The 21,073-nt window shown below is 35.9% G+C and overlaps 1 protein-coding gene across 2 annotated transcripts in view; it reads left to right on the top strand.

Moving 5' to 3' along the window:
- Positions 1–529: 529 nt before the first annotated feature.
- Positions 530–21,073, top strand: part of LOC586513 (CTD small phosphatase-like protein) — a 45,047-nt gene continuing 24,503 nt past the window's right edge. The window contains exons 1-4 of one of the 2 annotated variants that reach the window (XM_030974133.1): positions 531–758; positions 13,467–13,591; positions 16,964–17,005; positions 19,956–20,057. In XM_030974133.1, coding sequence (XP_030829993.1) covers positions 683–758; positions 13,467–13,591; positions 16,964–17,005; positions 19,956–20,057 — 345 coding nt within the window. In that variant the 5' untranslated portion in view covers positions 531–682. Of the gene's footprint in view, positions 759–13,466; positions 13,592–16,963; positions 17,006–19,955; positions 20,058–21,073 lie in introns of both variants that reach the window. The other variant, XM_030974134.1, reaches the window with a different exon arrangement.

The raw sequence follows: 21,073 nt of genomic DNA, 5'->3' as shown, positions 1-21,073 counted from the left end.
GCACCTGACAATAGACCATTTTCGTAATGTAATAATTCAATGCATAAATCTTGTTAAGTGCCATGTTAGTACGAATTATTTCATTCACCTATTACAAATAATTGAATTTCATTAGTCAGAATGTGAATCGCATACATTAATCGTTTCTAGGTAGGAAAAACATATATATAACAACACGAAATATACGCAATTCGCATTCTGACTAGGCCGGTCTATATTGAAATGCAATTACTAGTTTTCGATATGTGTAACGAGGCATTTAACAAAGGTTTGCGCATTCAATTTGATTACATTACGAAAATGGCCTATTCCATCGCTCTTCCATTTGTAACTCTTTCTTAGATTTTTCTTGGAAAACCTTGGGAAACTCTCCGATCGTTCAAAAAAATTTCTCAGAATTTGTCATACCAACTCCACTATCCCAATATCCACTGACCGCTCACAATCGCCCCTCTTTGGAATGCCGCCAAATTTCGCGCAGGGTTTATTTACATCCGGGCTTTTGGTGCCTGAACCCCGCTCCATGTAAATTGATCTTATTATTTTCCCATACAAAATGTTGACCCGAAACCTCCATTTTGGAACGAACGTAGTAAACTGTGCCGAGACTGCCAATGCAAGGATTACTATCACACAGATTTTCAGTAAGATATTCTGTGAGATTGTCACGAAAGCACCCTAGATGGAAAGTACTTCCATTATAACACAAGTAAACCGGGATGAGGAACAAATAAATAGCTTCCCTACGTCGGAATCAGGTAAGATTTGTGGCTTTTTACGAACGATCGTCGTATGTTTTCTGCGGGATGTCCATTGCTTTGAATACAGCGCTCGCCGCAGTTGTCCGCACGCACGCCCACAGAATGTCGCTCAAAAATGTAGCGTAAATTGTTATTGAACATCATGCCACATTTAATAGTAAAACATAGTAGATCTAGGCCTATTGTGGATTAAAATCTTTATTGGTTAATTGTGAAATGTGCTATGACATTATAGCTTTGTTGATGAGGAAATATATTGAGAAAGAGCTGGCAAACTGGCGGGCGGGAGCTTTTTTTCAAATTCCGGAAGCCTAGTTCAACTTCAAGCATCGCATGATCGAACAGAAATGTTTACAAACCGGAACAGAACGTCCTCATGAAAACTGATTTTGTGATTAGAAATAAGCAAATAATCTTGGTTAATGTAGACATCAGATTTAAGAGGGCTTCTGTTTATCTCATATTTTCATTTTTTTCTCACAATGAATGCTCATTATTTCTAATAATAATCCTTACATTATTGTAAACAAAGTTGCAAATCTAAATCCTGTGATCATGTGAAGCATGTCAAGCAAGGGTTGTGCCCGCGCACGCACCCGAGTTGTGCCTTGTTTCCATTGACACGCCACTGCACACTGTACAGAGGCGTTGGTGTGCTGGTGAAAATGCCTGAATCTACAAATAGTTCCATGACCTGGGGCTGGACATCGGGCTACATACACAAACCAGTGCCACATGCCATGCTGACTTGATATGATATTTACATGTAGCTAGGCCTAGACCCTCTAGGTCTAGATTTATTGTCCATGTTGTCATATTAACAAATAATATTCTGCAAAATTAATGATAAGATAGATAGAGTCACTTCCTGAATCTAACTAGTTTTTAGTTGACCTACTGTTCAATTAAGATGTCTAATCTAGACATTTAAAATTAAAGTGCTGTCACATATTCAGCTACTCAAGCATGCAATGCATTCTGTCAGTAATTTGTTTAATCAAGGTAAATCAAGGTAGAGATAATATTGTAGGGTCTACAGTACCATACTAACTATGGTACTGGTATTCAAAGTGCATTTACTTGTAGGTCTTGTAGTTTGACACTGATCACTGCACTGGGCATCATTATGCATTTTATGGTACAGTACTTATGAAAATATATATTTGATATCTTACTTACTTTGTTGATATCCTCATTGTGAATAAACTTGAATTGGGGAAATGTACGGATGTTGTCTTTTTTTGTGTGCATACATTTTCACTCCTTGGCAAATTTGATCACATCTTTCATGCCATGTGAGACTGTGAGTTACATTATAGTAAATCAATCTCTATGAATGAGCATCATTTCTAGGAATACATGTAGTACACATGTATGTAGTATTCATGTGATATGATTTTTCTTGTATTCTTTATACTCTTAAGACCAAATTTCTCTCCGAATTATAAATAAGAAGTTGAGAGCAACTATACTTTTTCAAGAAAACAAACAAACTGATTGCTATATTACTTTTAAACATATTTGACTTCTACACATGGATTTTTTTTTCTCCCTTTTGGCATTTATAGAGAATGGCAATTCCAGGCTTTTAAATGAAACACTAGCTGAAATTATACATATTCAATATTTATTGCAATCTATAGTATTTGTACTTAACAAAGTCTATAGTAAACTGTAAAGACTGTAAAGTATTAAAAACTGAACTGAAAATGGATGTTTGCATAAATTTCTACATTTGACCACTTTAGGGTGCTTCATTCTTAGACATGCATGTACATGTACATGTAGAGAATCTTGTCATACACTGTACATGTTACTGTATGTTTACATGTATTATAAATTGCTACATGTACATTGTAGCTGAAGCAGCTGTCAGCAAATACCTTTGGTAACTTTTGGCAACAATACAACATTAAAGTTTGTCTTTGTACAGTGTACCATCGTTTAAAATGAATAGAAATTTAAACTGTAGACCTACAATGTAATTGCCTGCAACAGACGAGCAGGAAATAAATTGAATGTAATCGTCAGGCTAATGATTGTAGAACAAAACGTCAACTCTTTTCTGACATGGGTAATGTTAATGTACAGTCATGTACCATTTAAATATACAGGTGAACCGTGAAAGTTTCTGACATGGGTAATGTTAATGTACAGTCATGTACCATTTAAATATACAGGTGAACCGTGAAAGTTTTAACTGTAGCCAGTGAAAAAAGCCTGCCGACTAAAACTGAAAAATCTAATTACGGTACCCAACACATTGAACTAAACGGTGTAAATGGTTACATGTAGGGTCTTTATTAGACATGTACATGTACATGTACCTGCAATTTGTTATTATTATGCCTGGTCACCCTGTTGTTATGTGAAAGAATTCCAGGAGCTACTTGACTATAAGGCAAGTTTTCTAGGTATTGTTTGTACTTATTACATGTAGTCTCCTAAATGTCACCCTCTCCTCTCACTTTCAAGATACAAGGCCATTTTGAAAAAATATAATCCATGATTATGTGGCTTTTTGGAAGGATTAGTGGTGGCATATTTCATACCGAGTGTTATTAATATGTGGTTAGTTTACTGTACATGTACATGTACATGTAATTGACATTGTTCTTAATCTATGAAAATCACTCTATGTAATAGTTTTCAGGCAAAATATTATTGTTTGTATTCAGTAAACTCAGTATGATATCTAAAAAGAAAGAAAGGAAAACATTGCTCATATGCTAGAACTTTCACAATGGCCTACTGCTCCACATTACACACAATAGGAAATATAAATTAAAGTTGCTTTCATCAACTTTAAATGGGGGGGGGGGGGGGTACATGTACATATATAGGTAATGAGGAGAAAGAAAAAATAAGAAAAGAAGAGAAAACTAACAATATAAATTTCAGATTAAATCAAGATGCTCCATATACTGTACATGTATAATATTCTCTGTCCAAATGCCACTAGTCTATGAAAAGTTCATAGAAATACATGTATCGTTACATGTACTGTACATGTATACCTACACACTGGTCACAGCTGGGAGTGAAGCGCGCCTGTCTGCTTCTAAATTTTGTTCTTTAGTCTAACGTTGTGCTGGCATCATGCAGGGAGCAACAAGAACACATTACTGAAAAGGTTGGTGTTCACACTGCCGTTGTGAAAATTACCTTCAGACCTTGAGATGAAACTTAAAAATTATTTAAATGACATTTGAATTTATGCAGGTATTACAATTTTAAATGTATATGCAGATACAAAAATAAAATGACATTTTATTTAATTAACCTTCAATTCAAGAATACATTGTGAATATCTTGATTACTGTTAAAGTTCAATACATGGGAAGCCTTTATTTTTAAAAGTTTATTTGGAAATTTATAATAACAATAATTGTAATGATTTATAGACCTTTAACCAAAGACCCATACAAGACACGTCTGTCTCTTATAAATATTTCTGCTTCTCGAAGTCCTACTCACAGTAGAGAGTCATGGTAAGCATGTTTGTTTACAATTAAAATGGTAATAGGCTTAATTGCACTGGGAAATGTACAACAGGAAGACGTCTTTATTGAACCTGGAGATTCTCCCTAGTCACTGACCTTCGTTCAGAATACCTGGATGTGAAGCGTTAATTTCTACTCATTATTAAATCTCACATACTGAACTTTAGACTACACTGTCGTCACTCAAACCTGTGTGGAGAGTGAGTGAGTGGTCAGATTAGCACAACCAATGTACGTGTATCTTGGTTACAGTCTCAAATTGATGATTAGCCAGGCTTAATCAAGGATGAAACTTGTCAACACTAATTAATGAATACACTGTACAGTGTACAGTATGTAATGAATTTGATGTACATGTATTCCAATCTTGTACATGCAAGATAGCCTTCATGTACATGTACATGTAGACTGTACCTAACATGCACATGCATTGCTTTCAAAGGGAATTATATTTATAAGAATGATTTGTTTTGTAATCTTGACATGTTCGAACAAGATGAAACAACATGAGAGAATTACCTAAGGAATATCAGTCCCTTGCAAGCATTGAGTCAATAGCAAGCATTGAGTCAATAGCAAAAATAAGTTGTTTTTTAATTTGTGCACCAAAATTAATAAAGGCCTGTACACAAAAGATGAAGTGACAATAATACAAAAATATGATAAACAGTACAACTGTACAATTGTACATGCACTTTGAATTCTCAGATAATCGGGAATGGAAACAGTGAAAGAAAAAAAAAATCATGTACGGTGTACAAATTATTAATTCCCTGGTACATGAATGTACATGTAATATGAGGTGGCATGAATTCCTGTACAGTATACAGTATCATCCAACTCATCCTTGCAGTTGCACAGAGATCTCCCTCATGTCATAACTTGTCAGCCCCCTCTCCGATTACTCATGTGAGGAAGCCGGAAGTTGTCACTTGCCTACAACGTTGCTCTTAACACAGTCTTCTTCTTACACGCTTTTCCCCCCTCTCTCACTTTTTTACATAGCAAGTAATAATCCTTCAAGTTTAATAAGTATATTCCTATTTTGTATTATAGATGAACGGTGCATGTACATGTATGCTGTAGACATACCATGCAAATCCCTTTGGCAGTGATTGGGGGAGGGAGGGTAGGGGAGGGGAGGGGAGGGGAGGGGAGGGGAGGGGAGGGGAGGGGAGGGGAGGGGAGGGGAGGGGAGGGGAGGGGAGGGGAGGGGAGGGGAGGGGAGGGGTAAAAGCGGAGTACCGTATTTGCCGGCGTAAAGGCCGCACCCCCGCATAGGCCGCACCCCCGATTTTGACATTTTGCTGCCGAAAACCCACGCGTGGAAGGAACTTCATTTAACATCGAGGTTCAGTTAAAGGCGCTGATTTGTGCTTGTAAACTTGTCACAAATAATAGTAACAATGTCGTTTTTAGAAGAATGTGTAAGATCATTAATGTGAATTAAAAACAATAAAGTACCTATGGTACCAGTGGTGTACCTTGTGGTACACCATTTGTTATAGAAAAAAATTTGAGGAACTATTATTATAAACTACATATTGAGATCTATTAGAAAGATTACTTTCAAACCAAGATGACAGTCAAATTTTAATGTTGTTGTAGTTTCCGAGTGGTGAGTCAACACACTGATTACTGAGCTGGGAGACATTGCCAGGCATAGCGCTATAAATCGAATCTAAAAAAAAAAAAAAAAAAAAAAAAAAAAAAAAAAAAAAAAAAAAACTTTTTTTACTCTTTCGGCGCATAGGCCGCACCCCGACTTTTTGATATTTTCTCTTCCAAAAATACTGCGGCCTGTACGCCGGCAAATACGGTAATGGTGCACAGTAAAGTGTAATTGATTGAATGCCAGGTTAATATGTGCAGGGAGAGATGGTATAGGACAGAGACAAGTTGATGGGGAAAGTGGACAAGCTCTTATGCAAGGTCATGATGAGGTCATTCCTGTGTTCAGGGCTTCCAGGCCAGAGCTAGCTGTGGTAGCTGCATGAATCATACCTGGAATTTGCATCTTCCTGTACAGCTAGACCACAGCATAGGAAGAGGGGAAAAAATACCCAAAATGTACATTTAGGAGTCGTTGTAGACTGAACAGGAAACTCTATATTCTATTCAATTGTCAAAACACACAAATATAATTTAGAACATCAGTACAGTGTACATGTGAAAGATACACTGTACAGAGGCTTATGATCAACATTTTTTAAAACTGTTTTTAAAAAAATGGGTAAGCTCTACTTGTCCGTACATGCAAATTGTATAGAGCGTGGCTCGAAAAAAAGCAGAAATAAACTTTGCACTTTGCATCCTTCAAATTGAAATGTAGCCATTTGTGCAAACACATCACAACAAGGCTGTAAACAAATATGCACATCGTAAAGAGACCATAAACCGCGTTAATAAAATTCTAAAATTACCTACTATTGAAGTTCAAAGTACAACTGTACACTCCTGTTTGTTAAGTACTTGTACAGTACATGCATGAGGGTTGTTACTTTTTTGCAATTGGAAGAGTTCAACTGTGCATGTACAAATACAGTTTAAGTTCAAGGATGAAGGTACAGTTTACCAAGATCTGTTCATATTTGCCCCGACCCTCCCCCCCTTTTTGTTGCATTTAGGATTTTAGGTCGACCAAAACAAATTTCTTCAGGGGATCCTTTCAAACTAACTGGAATTCCCTCCCTAAGAAGAAATGTATGGGTTGTTTATTTGTATTTTGTAGAGCAATAAAAGTGCACCAGTATTTGGTAAAATTTCATTGGTAAAATGTGTGTTGATATGAATTAAACAAATGTTGTGATAATTTGTTTGCAGGAATAATGTACTGAGCAATAGGAAACTATTCACAGGGGAAATTATATGAGGATGTCATCAACAAACATCTGAGGAATTTAATGTAAAAAATGCAGTATTACAAATACACTGTACATTGACATACACATGTACATGTAGCTGTATTCATATTTCCAATAGCATTATTGATATGCTCATTTCTTGCCTAGAGTTATATTCCAGTGTACTTCATGATGATAGTGATATGTTTGAGAATGCAATATTTTATTTCATTTGATTACAGCTGTCTATCAGAGAGCCCTGGTTCGTGCTGGCTCCAGCCTGCTATTCCCAATCTAATTCCCTGAGGCAAAGAATCTATACTCCTCTACAACTGTTTCATATGTGTTTCATATTCAAAATATGATTATACAAGTAGCTCTTGCTCAGTTCTTATGAGAACAATGTTTACACTGCAACACCCAACTCGAGCTCTATGTCTGAGGAGACCAATTGCATACTTTCAATTTCTTATCATGGCATATTATTTATCATTTTGGTTTGTTTTATGAATGCAAATATTTAAATTGCATTTACTCATCGGCTATCTGCTAAAGAGGCACATTCCAGAGATGTGACTTCTTTCAGTGACAGAAGGTGTACATGTACAACATGTAATGTGCATGTAGACCTACACTTTACATGCCCAACAAAACCATGGTTACATGTACATGTACAGGTGTAGGACCGTGTACTTTAGCAAACAGCATGTGTACATGTAGACTTGTGAATTGTGATATTTACAATCTGGGATTTTTATTTGTACATTACATGCACTTGTACACATTTGTACTGGAGTCTGCCCAATATGAACATTTACATGTGGTAGATTATGCTTGTGTACACAACAAACCACGGACTAGCAAAGCTGACAGCTTTTGAAGTAGTCCTTGTGGCTGCAGGGTCTCTATTTGGCAACACATAAAGAAGATAGAGTATGCTTCTTTTGTTCTTTGACATCCTATTAATAGTGCCCTGGTAAATGCCCCCAGTTTAGGGAATTTATAAATTGGATTATTGATTAGTTTGTAAATACAAAAGTAGGAGGGTGGAGAGTGGAGACAATGTGTTGGTGAACTGCACGATACACAGATGTGGAGTACATGTAGGCCTACATGTCCTGTACATTGTAAGTTTACAAGTACATGTACTGCGGTACTGCACTCTATTATTCTACTCTTTTATGACCCTCAAGTTATGGCGCAACAGTATACGTAGTAGACCTTGCAGTAAGTATGTACGTTCATAGGATGCGAACGTTCATGTGGTTGGACGAGCAAGTGCGCGCTTGTAAAATGGCGACTGGCTGGAATGCTCCCCAGGGAGTGGAAAATGTGCACACATTATGTGCGGTTAAGCCTGAATCCGATGACGGGGTAATAATATATCTGTAAAGCACTTAGGCACATCGTTGGATCGATGTATTGAGCGCTATATAAAAAAATGGATTATTATTATTATTATTATTATTAAAGAATGAACTAGAAATTAATTTTTCTTTGCTTGCATGTAATGATAATAATTCAGCTTTTATATAGAGCTTTATACATCAATGATGTCTCTAAGTCTAAGCGCTTTACAGAACCTGCATGTACATGTACAAGGATTACCCCGGTCATTGGATTCAATACTTGCCCGCACACATTGTGTGCACAATCTCCACTCCCTGTATAGTAAACATGTACAGTACATGTACATGTATGTACATTACACTTACATGTACATCACAGTAGTATTAAAGCATACAAGTGTGTTTGTAACAGGTGGAAGTAACATTGTCAAGAACAATGCCGAGGAACTGGACATTGAAGTTTGCATGGAGGTTCTGTACATGTACACATGTACAATTAACATGTGTATGTGTGTAGGACCTAATTGTACATCGATCCAGTTTGACATGAAAACAAAATGGCATGTGTGACAAGGCTCATATAATGTAGGTATACTAGGTACTAGTATCGTCCTTTTTTTAATTCAACCATTCATATCAGGATATTTTGTTTAAGCCCTGCCATTTAATGCAATACTTCCCTGTTACTTTTCAAATCCTTCTATGATATTCTCATCATTTTCCGGTATACCCAAATTTCACATAACGGTAATGTACATGTACATGTACGTGTACAAGTAGGCTCATGCACACTTCTACATTGTAGCTCACCTTATTTAAGAAGGACACACATCAATACACATGTGTTTACAACTACAACCCCAGCCTGTATACAAAGTAGTTCAGCTCATTTGAATATAACGTTCCACTTCCAAACTACCATCCTTTGTAAACAGATATTATTGTATTGCATAACAACGTTTACACTGTGTGCATGTACAGTTGTACAATGTAGGCATACACTACTAGTAGTACATGTAGTAGTAGTAGTACATGTACATGTATGGTAGTAACTAATAATGTTAAATAATAATGTAGGAAAAAAATGATGTTCATATTATAAATCAAATACTCAAGGGGCACTAGTGCCAACGATGGAATACAGAAAAGCATTACCGGTATACCAAATTGCAACAAGATAGAACATTGAAAATAAAAAAATAAAAAATAAATACCAAAGAAGTGTAGAGCTGCTGGTATTTTTTTTTAATTTTCTGGGTCAGGGTGACTGTAAGGATGATAATATCCAACCTTGAGCTTGACTGACAAGTTTCAGTTTCAGTTTTTGAGATGAGTGTGACCTGACAAACATAAATGTACAACATGTAATAATCCCAGAACAGGAATTGATTCAACATCTACGGTATACAACTATTTGGTTATGGAAACATGTACAGTACTGTACATTTTGTAGGTCTACAATTCTAAATGTGTTCATGATAAATGGACCAAAATGTGTCCTAACTTTACAATGGAAATGACACAATTTAAAGAAGAACAAAAACATGTACAGTACACATGTATAACAATTATATTTGGTATATCCATGTAACTCTAGTTGAAATTTGGAATACCATTTGACTTTTGTAAAGAAATTCTCATGCTTCTTACTATCTGGAATTAAAATTTTAATAATCTATTTACTGAGCAATCATAAGTACCTGAAGTTACATTGCGTGTACATGTAGAAACAGATACATATAATTGTGCATTTTGGTGTAATGTTTTGCTACAAAACATACAGTTTAGCTTTTGTGAAATCTGTAATGTTGATAGAATCGACTATCGAGACATCCATGTACTTGTACTACATGTACTTGTATATCCTGTTTTCTCGGCAATACAGTCCTAATGGTTTAGGGGAGATATGAGATTTGAGGAGGCATCCTCTGTAGCTCATTGACCCTCTAGATGAGACTGGCATCCATGCCTGCATGCATGCATCCATCACACACAGCGTAACATACATGGCATGCATAAACCCAAGTGCACTTCTTAGTACCAGTGCATGCATCAGGGAGCGGAGAATTATTGCCCAGTTTATATCTGTGCATAATTCATGATATAAATGATCGGCTCTTGCTCGTTGGCACTTGCCGCGGTTGACCTTTGTGTCATGTTAAATTGAATTGTCTCATGACATGCCCATATTGTCTCGTAAATTTAACAGATTGCAGGGACTTGGGGATACATATTTAATGCCCCATTTGTTAAACATGTATTAAATGATGGTGCACTTTTAGATTTGTTTGTGTGTTAGTCTGACTGATGCACAATTTAGATGAGTTAGGGATAAACATTGTGTGTACTTGTACATATCTGCGTATGTACATGTACATGTACATGTATGCATCAGTTGCATCTTATGATGCAACCATATATACAGTGTACATGAACGAGTATAAGAATAGGGTTTATTAATTATTCTAGTTTACATAATATACAATATACAGTAGCTGATAAATACAGGCCTACATGTACATATATGTAGTAATATGTAAATTGTAGAGGGCTGTCTTATGATTTCTGTAATCTGTATTGTTTACCAAGATGTGAAGTTGTTCGTGTATTTAGCAGCCGACAATTTTTAAAGGCTTTATCGGTATATGTACATGTACATGTACGTGTAAGTCGCATTCAACATTCATAAGTTATGCAGTAATACTCAATATTTTCAACAGTCAAGTGTGGTAAGTCTAGCTTAATATAAGAAAGTTTGTTGATGTACATGTATCTGGTAAACCACAACATATTGTAGATACAACCACTGTATGAACCAACACACATACATGTCATGTAGAATAGGCACACACATTTTTTGCATTTACAATAATTTACAGTTTAGATCTACATGTATAGTGTACAGCATACATGGGCAATGTACATGCAGTTTTTAAATGAGAAGTCAATATTATCTTGAAGAAGAAGAAGTTGCTGTTGCATACATAAAGTTCTGCTTCTAATTGCATTTGCCGTACCTCAGCCCGACTTGCAATCTGCTTTTTAATCTCGTAAATGGTAGGAGTGACCCTCTCCAAATGGCACACACACAGACATCTCAGCTAGTGGTTGTCTATTTAAAGGGATATGTACCATTGATAACTATACATTGTACCATTCAAACATCCTAAAATATATACATGTTAGTTTGTGGCTTTCCCCAATAGCATTGATATTTTATAACAGGCTATAATTTACATGATAAAATTGTATCTGAAAAAAAGATGATACACCCTGTAGATCGCTCATATTGATATTGAACTTTCAATTTAATTTAAGTACCGTATTTGCCGGCGTAAAGGCCGCAGTATTTTTGGAAGAGAAAATATCAAAAAGTCGGGGTGCGGCCTATGCGACGAAAGAGTAAAAAAAAATTAGAAAAGTAAGTCAAACCCAGCACGAATTTGCACATACGGGACTAGATCTACGAACGGTACAATAACTATACATTTCCACACATCTTACCGACAATATTATCTTGCATTGTTGACATGAAGATGAAAATAAACTTCCAAAAACAACATCTGCCGATAAATCTTGATCTAAGTTCGTGCCAATGCATTGCAAAAGTAAAAGAAGGGCCCGTTTAACGGAGTTGCCGTGAAGCATCCAGCACACAAAGTCGCTATTTTGAATCCATTTCAATACACAAGAGAGAGGCGCAATGTATACATAAAAAAAAACTACATAAGCTAGCATCAGTGCGGGATGGCCGAGCGGTCTAAGGCGGTGATTTTAGTCAAATCAACATTTATACGCAAGAGATCAAATCCCGACTTCGACAAAAAGTTAAAATCGGGGGTGCGGCCTATACGGCGCTGCGGCCTTATCGCCGGCAAATACGGTATACACCACACCTGTATGTATGTACATTAACTACATACATGTATTAGATTATTAAGGTACATGTACATGTACATGTGAAGTTTTGGAATACAATATGTACTTGTACGTGTGCTTCAGATTTTACAAGTTTCTGTAATAACCAATAAACATTTTGGTAACTTTTTTAAGTCAGTTTGAATTGCATTTTACTTGGCGTTGTTAGATTGAAGATAATCCATTGTATGGGTGTAACTTAAAGTTGTATACTACACACTTTGGTGCTTTTTAGACCGTTTATCAAGCTCACAAATATGTAAACAAATACATGTACATGTAAGACATTGTTTGTTCATATCTGTATGATGCTGTTTTCAACAAACATTCAATCATTGAATTTGGATATAAAATCACAGAAAAGACCCAGTTCGCATCTGTTGCCTTTTAGCCCCGTTTCCCAGCATCCCTCAATCTCATTTTAAAAATGTTTAATTAAATCATCCATCTCCTACTGATTGCAAAGCCCAGGGAAGGCGCGCAGAAGATTGGTTATCGTGACCCCCCTAGGATGGTCGGTTGGATGGTTGGTTGGTTTCAATGTGCAACACTATCTCCTGTAGGCTCCCAGTATCACTGATGTTATTCCCCATGCATTCTCCGATGGGGGCTGACCGGTCGTTAGCGTAAATTTGCGTCACATCCCCCGTCAATCTTGTGAATCCCCGATGCTTGTTGATGAGGATGAAGCTCTATTTAGAATGGCACTCCCCCCTCTTGACATCATTGCTGGAATCATAACTGGGGCATGCTCACACAGCATGGCAGGAATGTTAGGGAATGACCTGCATTATATTTCTTCATAATGTTGATCAATAACTACAGATGGTTAGATATATAGCCTAAACTGACACACTGTACAACAACCTTTCTTGACACATTTGAATTTGCATTATACTTACAGCGTATAAAAAAAGCATTTGGACTTTATAGAATACATTAGGTAGTGTTTGAAAGTTCATAGTCAATAAACATTACAAGTAATCCTATATACCGTACTGTAAGCTGGGGTAATGATATAATATTAGAGTATTAGCTGTGTGATACAAATGCATCTAATCCATTCTGTGTTTCCATTTTGTTTATTTGCAGGGCCAAGCTCATCGAAGAAGCCAAGAAGTAGAAGTCTACTCAATACCTTCCTGTGCTGTTTCGGGTCAGGGAGACATGGCACGCATCAAAGCGTACCACAGACATCAGATCAAACTGATCAAAGGGTAAGAAAACAGGGATGGAACCGGAGTACCTCTCCACTTAAGCTGGACCCATTAAACCTCTACAGATTCCATACATACTTCCACGCTAATCCCCCTATACAAAAAAAGAAATATGTAGGAAGAAAAGAATAAAGACTGGAAAGTGGCCCGTCTCTACAAATTCTGGAAAAAAACAAAAATCCTTCCAAAAGTAAAGAAGGATTCACCTCTAACAAGATCATCTAGCTCAATTTGTATTCAAAGCACTTGCATTCAGAGGTGTATGTTGAGTCCATGCAGCTAAAGAAATAATTGTTGCCGCAACATAAACAAAGGAACCAACAAATCCTTCCTGTATATCAATGTACGGATTTGCTGGTTCATAATAATGCATTTTAAAAATCTGAGCATGCTTTATCACAGTTATCCACTCTAGCATTTCATATTTTATGACAGGTCACATTCCTTGTCCTACTGTGTATGTCTTTGGCTTGTTAATGACAGGAATTTCATGGTCCATTGCAGACCTCCTCCACCCCCCCCCCTCCCAAAAAAAAAGGGGGGGGGGAGGGGGCTTTGGTGTTCAATTCATAAATCTAGTATACATGTAGCTGATGAGAAGAATATGCCTTAGATTACATGTACATACAAACCAAATGATGACAAGTTTCTTTCAATATCACTTCTTAGAATCACTTAAAAACAACAACAGAGAATGAAATTTGTACAAATGAGATTTGTGATATTCAGCATATCAACAACTCTTTGAAATAGAATTAATTCCACAATTATCACATACAAGATACAATGTACATGTACTGGTAGATATATCTCACATGAACTGGGAAGATGATTCTTCCCTCCCATCACTACCCTTATACACTGTACACATTGCATGTTGTATGCATGCATTTGTCTACAGATGTACTTGTACAAACTGTATGTGCAACAACAAAACTGAAAGAAAGGATAGGTGTAATCTGTTTTTGTGGGATGGGAAACTGATATTTTTTTTGCTATTGTATCTACATGTGTACATGTATTGCATTTCGCTGTAGAGCACTGCATCACTGTAAGGCAACACAAAGCTTCTATTTGTGTTTAAGTCAGAAAAATCTGCTTCCTTATATTCCCTGATATTACTTGTCTTGCATGATTAATTGAGTTGCCAAAATAGCAAAAGTTATTATTCTTAGGAAGTAAGCTCTCCACTCTGTTTTTGCTCTGAGTTCTGCATGCAAACATGTCCTAATTTGAGTGTTAATTACATGTGCATAATACGGTTATTCTGCCTACAAGACTTCTGGATATGCATAATGATTCAGATTTCAATATGTGCTTATAATCATTGTATTCAGTTACATTTTAGTGCTCTTCATATCGTTGTTACTGTAGTTTCGTAGGATATTTGAACTGTAGGAAATAAAATTAAAATTACTATTTTCTGTTACTTTCCCTCTCGAATCTCTTCTACATATCTATACCTATCTTGAATTCCTTCTTCCATAAAAGACAGATGAAAATTCATCACACCTTTCAGACTGGCATTTAAAACATTTAAAATACTCCAAATAAAAAATTAAAAAATCTTTGTACAAAAACCAGAATTCAGCATATTCAATTCAACAATCGACATTGGCTATGTTCAACATATTTTGTTTGTTTGTTATGGAATTTTCATGTTCAATTTCTTGTCAATGCTGATTGTATCACTGGTATTTCGGTAGTAATAGAGCTCTGTTACAGTTTTTCTATAGTCGTTTTATCGTACATGTACAAGCAAAAATCCATTATAAATGTCCAATGTACTTACATGTACATGTTGCTTCTTTTAAAGGAAATACATGTACATATAGGTGCATTTTAAAACATGTGGATCAGTTATCTCAACATCTCTCTTTCTCCATCGCTCTCTCTCTCTCTCTTTCCTTGTGCATTCTCTTATCTCTCTTCCCTGTCTTGACAAGACTTGTATTTCTCTTCCATAATTTACAATTTATATGCATTTAAGCTACTTGAAATGATGATTTTGAATTGAATCATTGTCTAAATGGCATCATTTCTATTAAAAAAAATTAGGCGATTTATAATGTCGTCACTAAATATTGCTCTCAATATAACGAGGAGAGACCTACACCTTGGTAGTCAGTCTAACTGGATGTTTCTGGGGAGGTCATTATGCAATACCCAAATCTATCTGTAATGAGTTATCATCATGTCCTCTGACATGGTTAATTAACCTTGGCTCTTGTCAAGCGATAACGAGCCTGCCATTTCACAATCATCTTTTAAACTTGGACCTGACACATGATTGAAAAGAATAGAATCTGATTTTTTGTTGATGGCAGTACATGTACATGGAAATGTTAATCTGTGGCATGAAGTTAGATTGTTCAGTGCTTTGCTTCAAAGAATAAACACTCTCATTTTCAATTTTAGAAATTATACATACACATGCATGTCATGCAATGGGCATACATGCAAAGAATCAATGTATAAAGCTAAACATAATATTGAAATAAATTATAGCAAGTGTCAAATGAAGGGGGCAATAGTTAGCCACTAAGCCCTCCCCCCCCCCCCCCCCCCCATACACACACACAAATAATTGTTGCTTGGACCATTGCTTTTTACCATCAATATTCCTTACAGCCCTACTTATTTTGCTAAAGCGTAGAGATGACATCAGTAAGATTTTTTAATTTTCAAATTGATATTAAATGGGTGCCGGTATACATGTACATGTACATGTATATCAGACACATACATGAACTTGCATGATTTTTGTTATAAATAAGTCAATATGTACAGTATGTATGTATGTTGCTATTATATGTGTGATGTAATTTTGTGATCATTTTTATTTTCATTTTTAATATTTGAGTCTTGTATTAATACAGTGAAAAAGTTATTCTCATTTATTTGCAATGTTCATTTTAGCAGTTCAAAGTGTACATTATTGCTGTTGCTTTTACAGCAAGGTGCTATATAATATTCCCCTGAATTTTAGCTCATTTTGGATTTACGAGACCCTACATCTACATGTTTGTGGATATGAGTACTTGCGTAAATCAACTTTTCACTGGTTCTATAATGTGAACTTTCACAACTGAAATTACCAAAGATTAATTCTTCTATGTACATGTAGGTTTTTATTATTTGTTGCCTTTAATATTCAGGCAATTGAATTTCAAAATGATTTAAAACAAAGTCTTTTGTGAAGGTAAACTTGCCCCAGTTACTGGTACAGTTTTGGCCAGATCATACATTTAGGTTGGATGATTATGTAGCACCTTGCCTTGTTGTATCGGAGCATAAATATATTGTTTTACACCAGTTTTTATCCCCACCGTTCTTTTTTTGTTTTGTGTGTGCATCTCCTTTTGTTTATAGTCGCTCGAGCACCGTCCAGCTCCCGTTAACGACCCTAGCACGGTATGTCATCCTTACACTTGTCAGCAAGTCAAAACTCTTTTCTTTGATGCTATTATAGTTATGCTACATGTACATATACCATGGTATTTTACCGTAAAAGTTACATGCATTTGTCAGTGGCAAGTTTGGTGTCCAAATTACTATCTTGGTAATACCATTTAAGTTAAGCCCTTCCAGTCCCACAAATTTTAATGATTATAACAAATCCTAAATTTTCAAATCTTTAGTGCATCATTGATGTAGATGATGCAAACAAGCATTGTTTTATGACATCTTAAATGCAAGTCACAAATCATGAACCTATTTCAAATTTCAAGATCAAAGACCGGCTTATCTTTTATTTTTACATATATGAGGTACAGTTTGATAACTGTCTCTTGCACTAAAAGAAATTAATGCGAATTCACCTTAAGAAAATACAAATAAGTGAAATAATTTGTCAACTTGTCATTGGAAAGGTAAGTTCAGGTACAGGTAAGTGTGCATTAGTAAATTGTTTATCACCCCTCTCCCAAAAAGATGAAAAAAGGGGAAGATTCTTTTTTAATTTATAGAAAATAGGAAATAACAATTATGTGACATTGGCTTATTCTTTCACATGCAAATGAACCACATACAGTTATTAAAAGCTTCTTTACATGTATTTCAATGCTAAGTTTATTCAGCTGGGGAGTGTTTCACAAAGACTAAGATCGACTTTAGGTTGGACTTACATGTAACTATAGCAGGCCGTTCATGCCACTGTTTGCTCTCACCATTTACTGGTATTGGTCTCTCAAGGGACGTTCAAATCGTGGTCACAAATCTTCAGAGTTTATATTTTTTGATAATTCATTATTGAAGGAAAAAATATGATCTAAAGTTCATAATGGTGAGAGCAAACAATGGCATGAACAGCCTGCCATAGTTAAGTCCAACTTAAAGTCGATCTTAGTCTTTGTGAAACACTCCCCTGATATATTAGCCCAAGCCTATCTGGGATGCACAATAAGTTTGCAATATCATATGTCGCCCTCAACGTATGGTGTTACAGCATGCGATAGTGATTCAATAGAAAATGGTTTGATGTGCGTCAACACTACTTGTAATTGCATCTGTTTGGAGCTGCCTCTTGTTTTAAATGTGCCATGCTAAGTGTTGGGGGAATGGGGCAAATCTACCATACATACATACATGTACAGTACATACTGTACATACATACATACATGCACATTGTCTACCACTCAGTTTCAGATTCATACATTTCAGCCTTGTTCACATGTGGTGATGCAACCACCTAAAACGTTGCTGTTGTTTTTTATTTGAGTTTAAACTTGCTTATGTGCACCTACATAATTTTTTTAGTGGGTTTCCGATCATCTTCCTAATTGCCTAAAATAAATAAAGAAAAAACCAGCCACAACAAATTCTAAAAAATGAATAAATACCAGTAGGTGAAGTGTGCTGTACAATTTTGTTTATTTTAATACTCAAGTACATGTACATGTAGGCTTTATTTAGGGGCCCAGCTACTTTTTTTTACCATTACATGCAATTAATTTCTACTTAAAATGTCTCTTATGTTGCCGTGGCGGGGTTTTAATGGTGGTTTACTGTGCCATGTATGAACAAGGCTTTACCGATGTCCTTTAAACATATTAATTGCCTAAGCAATGAACCTGGTCGCCCACTCTAGGTGGGGCCAACAGTCATTACCAGAGGTTGCAGTAAGCATAATCTGGAGAGCTCTTCTCTCTCAATAGAGAGTAGTGGTTCCACAGTATCTGTATTTATGATAATTGCCTCCAATATATAAGTGCCCATCAAAACATGTTGGCATTGACTACATGGACATGTAGGGAAGCATGTTGTTAAGAGAAAGCACATATTCATGAATATTAACAATTATTTCTGTAGAAATATAATGGAACTCAAATCTCTTCAAGAAGCAAAGCTGTCCTGCCCCCCCCCCAAAAAAAAAAAATACAAAGTACAAAAAAAAAAATCAATTTCAAGAAGTCTGTTAGCGTTTGATATTGTGCTCTTATCATTACGACGCTTTCAAATACAGTTAAGCACTCATGTAATGTATGCATCAATGCAAATTCTGAAATATTTCACTTCAAATTTTACCCCCTACTAGACCTCTATAACCCACCTAATTCAAATAAACAATAACATACACATGTAAATGTAAATGTACATGTGACGAAGTAGAAGAGATAGGATAGCCTCCCATGTTTTATCCATACATGCTCATAACCCATAACTGTACATTTGAAATCAGCACATAATATCATGTTGACAAAAGCAGACCATTGATTTTTTTCAAGAACAAGCTCCTAATTGATATTGATTCTATTCCAATCAATTCAGTTATTGGGGTTAATTGAATAAAGAATGTCCACCAGGGAAATCTATCCCTAATTCAAATATCTATTTCAGGATAAAAACAAATCTATGATAAGTATCTATATAACTAGCTAGGTTATGTTTTATTGAAGTGAGGTTGAAAGGGGTCTTCAGTTATCAAAAGTGAAACCTTCAATATGAAGAAGAGTCTGGGGACAATAGTTATGCTCAATAATGAACAGAGTGGAAGGACAGGCATTGTATCAATAAATCGTGTTAATGTTCATAGTCGATTAAAATGTTCAAACATCAAGATGTTTATTCTCAAGAGCACAATAATCCATTCAAATTTGGAGGACAGTTCTGTTTCACTTTCTTCCAAGTAAACATTAAATGTCACTTCATTCTTTAAAAAAAAAAAAAAACTCATTATATCTTGAAATATTAAAGTAGGCACAGGGTACACATATTATTATTATTAAAAATATTTGCATCACAGCTTCATTCTACTTCCAATTCATTTTTTTTTATGAGAAAAAATAACTCCATTCATCCAATACCTATAATTAGCACAATTTGAAGATTTAAAATGAATTGTTGATTTCCTTTTCTTTTGCAGCAACCAAATAAATATCTACTTCCCCAGGTGAGGCAGCAAGATGCACATAAATGTTGTATAGTCATCGATTTAGACGAGACCTTAGTACATAGTTCATTTAAGGTGAGTAATCAGTAATATTTGCACTGTAAAGACGTAAAATCATTATTGTGCATGTTATAATGGTGGAGCTATTTTTTTGTTTTTAACCTGCTTCTTTTCCCAAGGTTCTCATCCAGAATACCTCAGTCACACCAAGACACTAATACCAGATGGACAACTGGGCCCTGTCTTATAATTGAGAGTTGCGATCAATTCAAATCAATCGCAAGTCCTCTAATCAATCGCAAGTTTGCAGTCTCCTATCTCTTATGTACATAGTTGCAATTCAAATAAGTTGTGATTGATATCAACTCTTTGTAAGACGGGGCCCAGACTGAACAAGTAATTACAGTACCCCAAATGACTAAGTTTTTGACGGTCATCGGTCGGTTCGGTGGTGGGCTGGCAGTGTGACTGAGGTGTCGGACTGTAAGGCGCCACGGATTTATTCAACTGGCATTCGGAATGCATTCGGAATGTCCTTGTTAATCTTTCTGGAATGTATCTGGAATGACCCCATTCTAGCCACATTCTCAAAAAATCGATGCGACCTGCGCCTATTGTCTAGAGAACAAAGGGGCATTCCAGAATGCGCACATTCTGGAATGCATTCTGGAATGCGCCTTTGTTCTCTAGACAAAAGGCGCAAATCGCATCGACTTTTTGAGAATTGGGCGATTAAAAAGCATGCCCGAGACGCTGGCGATTAATCAGAATTGCGTGATTTCAAATGCCTGCCAAAGTGACTACAGCGCGGCGCACAACAGGCTATAACATTCGTTCTCTCAACTTCTGATTTTCTGAAGTTGATAACAGCGGAAATACGTTGTCTCCTAATTGAAGGGAAAAAATATCTTGGAATTACGTTTCCATTTTCCAATAAAAAAAAAGTTACGATCGCTTTATTTCTTAACCGTTAAAATGAATTTTGACGCTACGAACGAGTTCTAATACAAGTATTTTCCCGCTCGAAAAAGATTACATTTATATAAAATAACTTGTTTGTCTGTTCAAATTTCTGCCGACATAGTGTTGGA

The sequence above is a fragment of the Strongylocentrotus purpuratus genome, unplaced genomic scaffold (genome assembly GCF_000002235.5).
Source record: "Strongylocentrotus purpuratus isolate Spur 01 unplaced genomic scaffold, Spur_5.0 spur5_scaffold_7, whole genome shotgun sequence".
NCBI classification, from domain to species: Eukaryota; Metazoa; Echinodermata; class Echinoidea; order Camarodonta; family Strongylocentrotidae; genus Strongylocentrotus; species Strongylocentrotus purpuratus.
Note: the sequence above shows the minus strand (reverse complement) of the source record. Positions and strands in the feature narration are given on the sequence as shown.